Source organism: Corvus brachyrhynchos, unplaced genomic scaffold (assembly GCF_000691975.1).
Source record: "Corvus brachyrhynchos isolate BGI_N302 unplaced genomic scaffold, ASM69197v1 scaffold351, whole genome shotgun sequence".
NCBI classification, from domain to species: Eukaryota; Metazoa; Chordata; class Aves; order Passeriformes; family Corvidae; genus Corvus; species Corvus brachyrhynchos.
The window spans coordinates 1,041,226-1,049,358 of NW_008236203.1; the positions used below are offsets into that span (position 1 = coordinate 1,041,226).

General features: G+C 53.3%; 1 protein-coding gene across 1 annotated transcript in view; it reads right to left on the reverse strand.

The window, feature by feature from the left end:
- Positions 1-1,734, reverse strand: part of LOC103622396 (exocyst complex component 1-like) — a 23,469-nt gene extending 21,735 nt beyond the window's left edge. Inside the window, 2 exon segments of the mRNA XM_017741118.1 lie at positions 644-744; positions 1,659-1,734. Of these exon segments, the coding sequence (XP_017596607.1) occupies positions 644-744; positions 1,659-1,734 (177 nt within the window).
- Positions 1,735-8,133: the final 6,399 nt, after the last annotated feature.

Consider the following 8,133-nt stretch of genomic DNA (forward strand, 5'->3'; position numbering starts at 1 on the left):
AATAATAATAATAATAATATTTACAAAGGGCACAGGGAATTTGGAGGAGGAATTTGTTGTTGAATTTCTGGCTCTGCAGTGAGCTGAAAGCAATGAACAACTCCTTCCCAGTTACTCCCTCAGCTCAGCCACACATTTAAGGAGCTTGGAATCACATCCCCAGTTATTAAAAATTCCTACCAAGCCTCTGATTCCCCCAAAATAAAAACAAACTTATGCTGAAATGCTTCTGTCGCCACTGCATCCCTCTGAATGAAGGCCCTCTCTGGGTTCTCCTGGCTCCTCCATCCCTGTCAGGTTTTCAGCCTCTCCAATGGCGCTTCCCTCCCCACACCCATTTTCCAGCACTAATTCATTTTGAGCAGCACTTGAACTCCAGGAAAATGATGGAAAGGCAGAGTAATAGAGGGCTCCTGGATGAGTTAATTTGGGAAGCGCGACACTTCCCGGGGCCGGAATTGAAAAGCTGTCGGCAGCAGAGCAGGATCTCCCCCCCTCCACCCCATCATCCAGACACAACCTGAGAGACTTGAAGATGTCAGGGAAAGCTTCCTGAAATTCCCTGAGAGGCGCCCATCACCCATCCAGCTGCCGGCAGCCGGGGAAAGCACCTTGGGAAAGGGGAGAGCGGGCAAAGATTTACCGGGAGAAATGCAGGGGGTTCCGTGGTGAGGAGTCTCAGAACAGGAAACGATCTGTGGGTGAAATGAAAGCCCTGAGAGCAAAACAGGAAGCCTGAAGAACCTGAGCGAAGCCCTGAGCGTGAGGCTGGGGCAGGAAATCCCCAGGTGCACGAGGAGCATCGGAGCTGCAGAGGGGGCAAAGCAAAGCGAGATCGCTCCCCATTTCCTCTTTGTTTGTTACAGAGGCAAAATCGGGGTTAAATCATCTCCGTTTCCTCTTTGTTCAGTTAAAAAGTCAAAATCGGGGTTAAATCATCTCCATTTCCTGTTTGTTTGTTACAGAGGCAAAATCGGGGTTAAATCATCTCCATTTCCTCTTTGTTCAGTTAAAGAGTCAAAATCGGGGTTAAATCATCTCCATTTCCTATTTTCTGTTAAAAAGAACCTATATCAGGATCAAATCACCTCCATTTCCTATTTCTTGGTTAGAAAGAGTCAAAATCGGGGTTAAATCACCTCCAGTTCCTATTTCTTGGTTTAAAAGAGTCAGTCTTTTCAGAGAGAAGTGTTTCCTCCATCTGAGCTCACCTGTCACCCACTAACCCCGGAACTGCAGCTCCAGGGGGGATTTGTTTGGGATTTTTCTTTCTTTTCCTGACTTTTTTTTTTGTTTGTTTATCCCCCTTTTTAAAATTCACCTCCCAGTGCCAAAGACAGGAAAATCCCAGCTGTCCCAACCCTTCCAGCCCCGGCAACGCCCCCTCCTGTGGGTGCTGGTGTGGATGCTCAGCATTAAGGGTTTGGTGCAGCGCCGGCTCCACGGATTTAGATCATCCCCAAAAAAATCAGGGAAAAGGGAAAACCAAATGGAACATGGTGGCCCGGTGGCACTGGAGGGGTGGCACAGCCAGGCCTGGCGTGTCCCTCGCTGTCCCCAGCAGGACGCCGCCATTCAGATGCAAACAGGGTGATTAATTAAACATCAAGCCTCGCTTTTTTTCCTCCGCGTTTTCACCTCCGCTGCTCTCCGCTCACATTTTTCTGGCCTGCTGGGTTTCTTCATGCCCCAGATAACTCCGCCGCTCCTTGCAGCCGCCTGCTCCTCGTTCATTTTTCATGAAGACTTTTCCTGCTCGGCTCTCGTGCTCCGAGTCTCGCCCGAAATCGAGGGCGCTCTTTGTCTTTAGCTCTCGATTTGCCTCCCTGCACACCGAGACAAACCCACGCTCCGTGCTGGAGCTGCATCCCAGGAGAGCCCATTCCTCCCCTCTTCCCTGCTGGCAGTGAGCTGAGTTTGGGACTGGAGGTGTTCCCGCTTCGTTTTCCGGGCAGGAATTGGTGAAACCAGTGGGAAGATGGAGAAATGGCCTTTTCTGGGCTCTTCTGGGTGGAACCACCGTGCAGACAGCTCTGAAAAGCTGGGAGGGTGGAAACAGGTTCAACAGATGGTATTTAAGGTCCTTTCCCAAACCCAAACCATTCCATGGCTCTATGAGATCCAAGAGCTCACACCGGGGTAGTGCAAAGCCTCCCGTTAACTTCTCCCGACATTCCCGGATTTACAAACTCCGCAGCTTTCCCGCCCGTCTCTCCACACCCGGGATAAGGAGCAGGGCTGTGGAGAAGCCACTGCTGGGGGATCCCTTGCAGGCTGTGGAGCAGCAGCCTGGAGCCAGCGGGAGGTGGGGAATCAGGCCGGGAAGCAGCTCCCTGCCAGGGCGGCAGGAGATGGATGAGGCATGACCGGCCCCTGCTCTTATCCCATCCCTCTTCCAGAGAGGATGGCTGGAGGAGCAGCAGCAGAGAGGGATCGGGATGTGCAGACCCAGAAAAGCAAATCTTTGCCCTCTCCTCTTTCCCACACAGGAATTACACCTGGGATTATCAAAACCTCACCAATCAGCGTTTTAATCTGGGTTCTGAGCTCTTCCACGTCAGGGAAGGGCAGAGCAGCAGAATCCAGATTTATGGAAGAGAGAAGATATTTCAGGAGAAGCCGTTTGTTCTCTTCCACACCCCATGAAGTCCCCAGGAGTTATTCGTGGGTCCCGCCCAGTGCCTGGGGACAAAAACCGCTCTGCAAATGAAGAGGCAAAGCTCCAAAAGACTCAAAGCAGCAGCTTTTGAGGTCACATGGAATTGCCCTGGGGAAGCCACAGCCTCGGGGTTCCAGCTGGAAAAATGGCTCCACAGTTTGGGAAAACTGGTTGGAGTGTTCCTAAGGATAACCCAGGAACTGCTGATCCTGGCACGGGCAGCCTCTTCTCTGGAAGATCACATCCAGGTCTGGTCAGACAGAGCAGCTGGGGCTGCCCCTGGGTCCCTGGCAGTGCCCAAGGCCAGGCTGGGCATTGGGGCTTGGAGCTCTCTGGGATAGTGGAGGTGTCCCTTCCCTTGGCAGGGCTGGGGTGGGATGAGCTCTAAAGTCCCTTCCCCTCCAAACCATTCCATGATTACATTCTCCCTTCCAAAAAAAAAATGAGGTTGGGAAGGCACTGCTTTGTTAGGGGGAAGAGTGGGAATGGGTTTTGCCTCAAATCCTTTCATGGCAAATTCCCACAGGATGATTTCCCAACCCCCCCGGGTTTCTCCCTTTGCAGCCAGAAAGGGAGCACACCCAGGGATGCAGGGAAGCTGCAGCATTTGGGATCTCCCAGCCTGGAACCCTGTGGCTGATCCCTTGTACTGCCTGGAGGATCAGCTCTGCCTCCATCCCAGATTTTTGGGGGGCTCTTTCAACCCAGAGCATTCCCGGGGTGCTCTGCTCGGATCCACGGCTGCATTGACCATCCCAGGGAGCGGAGGCAGAGGGGACAGGAGGGACTGGGCTCCTGGGGCACGGTGGGGACCTGATTTTTGCAGTGTGGACAATTCCAGGGCCATCCCTTCCCTCTGGAAAAGCTCCCGATGCCACAGGGACCTTCACCTTTCTGTGTGAGCTCCCTTGGCGAGCTCTGGAGCGGATCCCGAGTCACTGGTGGGTGGTGATAGGGCTGCGCACCCTCATCCTCCGCTGCGTGCCAGGTTTTTGGGATGCTCGGCGGTTTTTTGGGATGCTCCAGAGGCGGAGACCCCACTAGAGGGTGCTGGGATTCACCGAAAGGCTCTGCGTGCTCCCGGGCCATCCCTGTGAGGTCCTGCAGCCTCATTCCCTTCGCTCGCTCCTGATTTATGTCCAGCACAGCCAGAGCTGGCACAGCTCTAAACTGGTTTGGGTTTATGGCCCCACTTCCTCCTTTCTTCCTCTTTCCCCTCGAGTCAACACGGCCGACAGGTGCAGTGAGCCCGAGGGATGGGGATCACAGGCTGGGCTGTTCCCAAATCCCTGCGCATCCAGCACCCACGGAGAGGCCCCTTCCCCACCCCAGGGACCTCCAGCAGAGCTGGAAAGGGCTGGGAGCTGCAGTTCCAGGCTTGGTGGGTGAGAGGTGAGCTCCGATGGAGGAACCAACCCCGAAATCCAAACCCAACCCAGCACCAAGCAGGTTTGGAAAAGCTTTTCCTGTTAATCCCGAGCTGAGGATCCTGCCCGGCACACCCAGGTCAGGCTCTGGTGGTCCCAGGTGACCCCACAGTCCCTGAGAGCCTCTCCCAAGCCATTTATGGCCATTTTTTGGTGTGTGTGTCCCCACCCCGGTGTCACATCGGATGGAACTCTGTGTGACACATGTCCAGATGAGATAAAGGTTTGATCCAACATGAATTATAAACTAAAAATGAGAATTTTCCCTCTTTCGCCCGATGTTTGCAGAGTTCCAGCCCAGTGAGATGGTGATAAATGTAATGAATTCTAATTAATCTCTATTAATTCATCACGCTGAGCAGGCTATTAAGATTTCTTTTTCTGATAGACTGTACAGATAATCAGATTAATTGAATTTAATTATGTCTGGGGGGGAGGGAGGAGAGAGAACTGGATACAGGGAAAAGTGGGACTCGTCTGGGTTTTCCTGCCAGCTGGGAATCCCACAGGAGCTGATCAGCTGGAATTCCAGGGATTTTGCTCCCTGACTTTTTAGATGAACTGGAATGATGGCTCCAGCTCTGACCATCAGCTCTGCCCAGGCCACCCCTAAGCCATGTCCCCAAGTGCCACATCCGCAGGGCTGTGGAATCCCTGCAGGGATGGGGACGCCAGGGCTGGAGGAGAATTTCTGTGGAGAAATCCTCCCTAACGTCCAACCTGGACCTCCCCTGGCACAACCTGAGGCTGTTTCCTCTCGTCCCATCCCTTGTCATGGATGTCACTTGTCACTTGTCAGGATGAAGTGAGCAGTGAGCACTGCCTGAGGGAGATGCTGCAGATCCCCCAGAAAAACTCATCCAGTGGCAAATCCAAGCTCGGTTAGGAATGAAAGCCCTTGGAAAGAGCAGGGATGCTCTTCACATCCACCAGGGCCACCAAGATCCCAAATCCCTGCTCTGCTCTTGTCCAAGGCTCCTCCTGGGCCGGAGGAAAGCAGGAGGGAGGGAATTTGGGACACATTTCTCCAAAAATGGTTCCTTTCCCCGCTTCCAAACACTGCTGACAGGAGATGGAGGAGCCAGGCAGGCTCAGACTGCTGAAGGCCAGGAAGAACCGGCAGAGAACACCCTTGGGAATGTCCAGCACTTGGGAAATGTGTCTTTGTCCCCCAGGGCAGGGCTGAACACCCCTGCTTCAGGATGAGCAGTTCCAAAGTGTCCATCCAGGAATGGGATGGGATGGGATGGGATGGGATGGGATGGGATGGGATGGGATGGGATGGGTGGACACTCACTTGGCAAACCCTGCTCGGGATGGAAGCAGGTCCCTGACACTGCATTCCCATCATCCCTGCGCTGACAATTCCGGTCCCCTCAGAGCATCCCAGAAAACCCTCCCGTGGCGATGCCGCCAAGCCCCGGATCCTCAGCTGCTCCCCCACTGCAGGAGGAGCTCCCAGCCCCGTCCTCACCTTCCTGCGCTCTCCCGGGCTGAGCCCCCCTAATGAAAAGCCAATTAAAGTGCACCATTAACCAGAGCCTTTTCCTGCCTTGTCCAACCCGATCTGTCACCGCAAGCCCGCGACAGCCGCGCTGCGAGGTGGCAGCCGCTGCTAAAAATGGCCCGGATCAGATGTGGCAGTGAATTATTGAAGGAGTCTCCGACTCCGCCGGGGTCAGACGGGTGTGGCCGCTGCGTCCCCAGGGCTGCAAAGCCACCTGAGCTCCGGGCAGAAGCAGATTAACCCCTTTTTATAGAAGCTGGCAGCGGCTGGAGTTCCCAGGATATTCGTGGCGACCCAGGGAGAGCGCGGGGCTGGCTCAGGCGCGGCCACCGAGGGGACGTCGCTTCTGTCGCCTCTCTTAACTTCAGGTGCTCAGAGCTCCGTGCTCCCGGCGGACCTGGGCGGCTCCAGGAGGAGGGAGGAGAAGGAAAAGAGCAAAAGATGGGGTTTAGGGATGCTGGGGATGGTTTCCTGCGGATTTATGGGAATCTGGGAGCCTGCACGGGGTCAGTGATTCCAGGCTGGGAGCCCCTTCACCCCTGAGCTCCTCTCACTCCAAACCCCACGGTGGGATTTTAGTTAACCCCAGAGAGGGAATGGCAGGAGGAAAACCCTTCCCGGGGGCGGGGAATGAAGGAGAAATGAGGATGGGGAAGAGGGAGACGGAGCTGGGAGCACCAAGAGGAGCAGGGATGCTGCAAAGGGGGATTTTTCCACCCATGGAGATGCAGCCAGAAAGGATTAAAAAGAATTCAATGCCCCAAATGTCTTAAAAATAATTCAGTGCCCCAAATGTCTTAAAAATAATGCAGTGCCCCAAATGTCCTAAAAATAATTCCGTGCCCCACAGGAGTCTGGCACTCAGGGATTCTGTTGCCTTTTTAGGACTTTTTAGCTCCACTTTGTTTAAGGATGAAAGATTCCTGCCTCCAGTCCTGGCTCGTGAATCACGGCCGTGGCACCGAGGAATCCAAACCCCTGCGTGGACCCTTCTGACATCCATGAATTAGGGGATTTTTCCTCTGCTAAATATTCCTGCCTGCACAGGCAATTCCCTTTGTTATCTCGGGATAAGGAATGGATGGAGCAGCAGCAGTGCTCTGGGACATCCTTGCAATGTGATGGGTCATGGGATCCTCATCCCAGCAGGGCTCACAATCGATTTATTATATTTTATATTTTTTATCATTTAGCCGAGGAAAAATCAGGCACTGGAAACATTTGTATCTCACTTCCAGCTTACACTCCTCGATCCTTAAGAATACAAATTCAAGGAGCTTTTGAGGAGATTTGGGGTGGCACAAGGGGTTTTTAGCAGTGCTGGAGAGCGGGCAGGATGCTCTGGAGGGGGATGAGGAAGATGAGGCACTGTGGGGTGAAGGGATTTGTGTCCAAGCTCAGAAAACATGGGAATAGCAGCCGGGAAGTGATTCCAGGGCCTTGCTTGCAATCACTCCATGGAATCCCAGAGTGGACACAAACAAACCCTCATTAAACCCTTCCATGCCTTCTCTTGGGATGGGGATGAATCATCTTCCACTCTTGTGGTTAATAAAACTCTCCAGAAGCCCAAGAGGGACCCAAATTCCTGCTCCACTCTTCTTGGAAGAACTTGTAAAAGAGGCTTTATAAAATCTCTTGGGAACTTCTCCTGAGTTTCCAGACCCCCTGGTCGCTTCCATGGTGCCAAACATCTTCCCCTTCCCTGGAGATCCCGTTCCCAGCTGCCTCTGGACACATCAGGCGTGGCGTGGGTGGTTTCCATGATTTCCACAGCAGCTCATGGGAATATTGGCACCAATTTGGGTGCAAATTTTGTCCCCCATGAGCCTCAGGGATGTGAGGACAAAGCACAGAGGCAGCTGGGAAAAGGGAAAGGGAGAAAAGAAAGGGAAGTGCCATCATGGCTCCTGTCACTGGGCCTGTGCTGGGCTCCCATCCCAACTCGCCCAGCACAGCCTCCAGGATAAATAGGTTTAAACTGGATTTTAGGAAAAATTTCTTCACCCAAGGGTTTGTCCAGCCCTGGCACAGCTGCCCAGGGTGGAAGCACTGCACTGGACCATTAACTTGGATCGTAGTCCGTAGGGTCACGGCATCTTCCAGAGACAGGGAGTTGTGAGCCAACAGAGCTGAAAACTCCCTGGGAATTCTTTGATGAATTTGGAGTAATGTTGGATCCAGAAAAGTGGGACAAAGCCACACTGGATTCCATCCCAGTCCCAACAGCCAAACAGGCTCATGGTGGCTACATTTTCCACCAGGTCAGTTTCAAAGATGCATCAATTGAGCAAATCTCCATCCATCCATCCATCCCTCCATCCATCCATCATCCATCCATCCATCCATCCATCATCCATCCATCCATCCATCCCTCCATCCATCCATCCCTCCATCCATCCATCCATCATCCATCCCTCCATCCATTCATCCCTCCATCCATCCCTCCATCCATACATCCATCCATCCATCCATCCATCATCCATCCCTCCATCCATCCATCCCTCCATCCATCCATCCATCCATCCATCCATCCATCC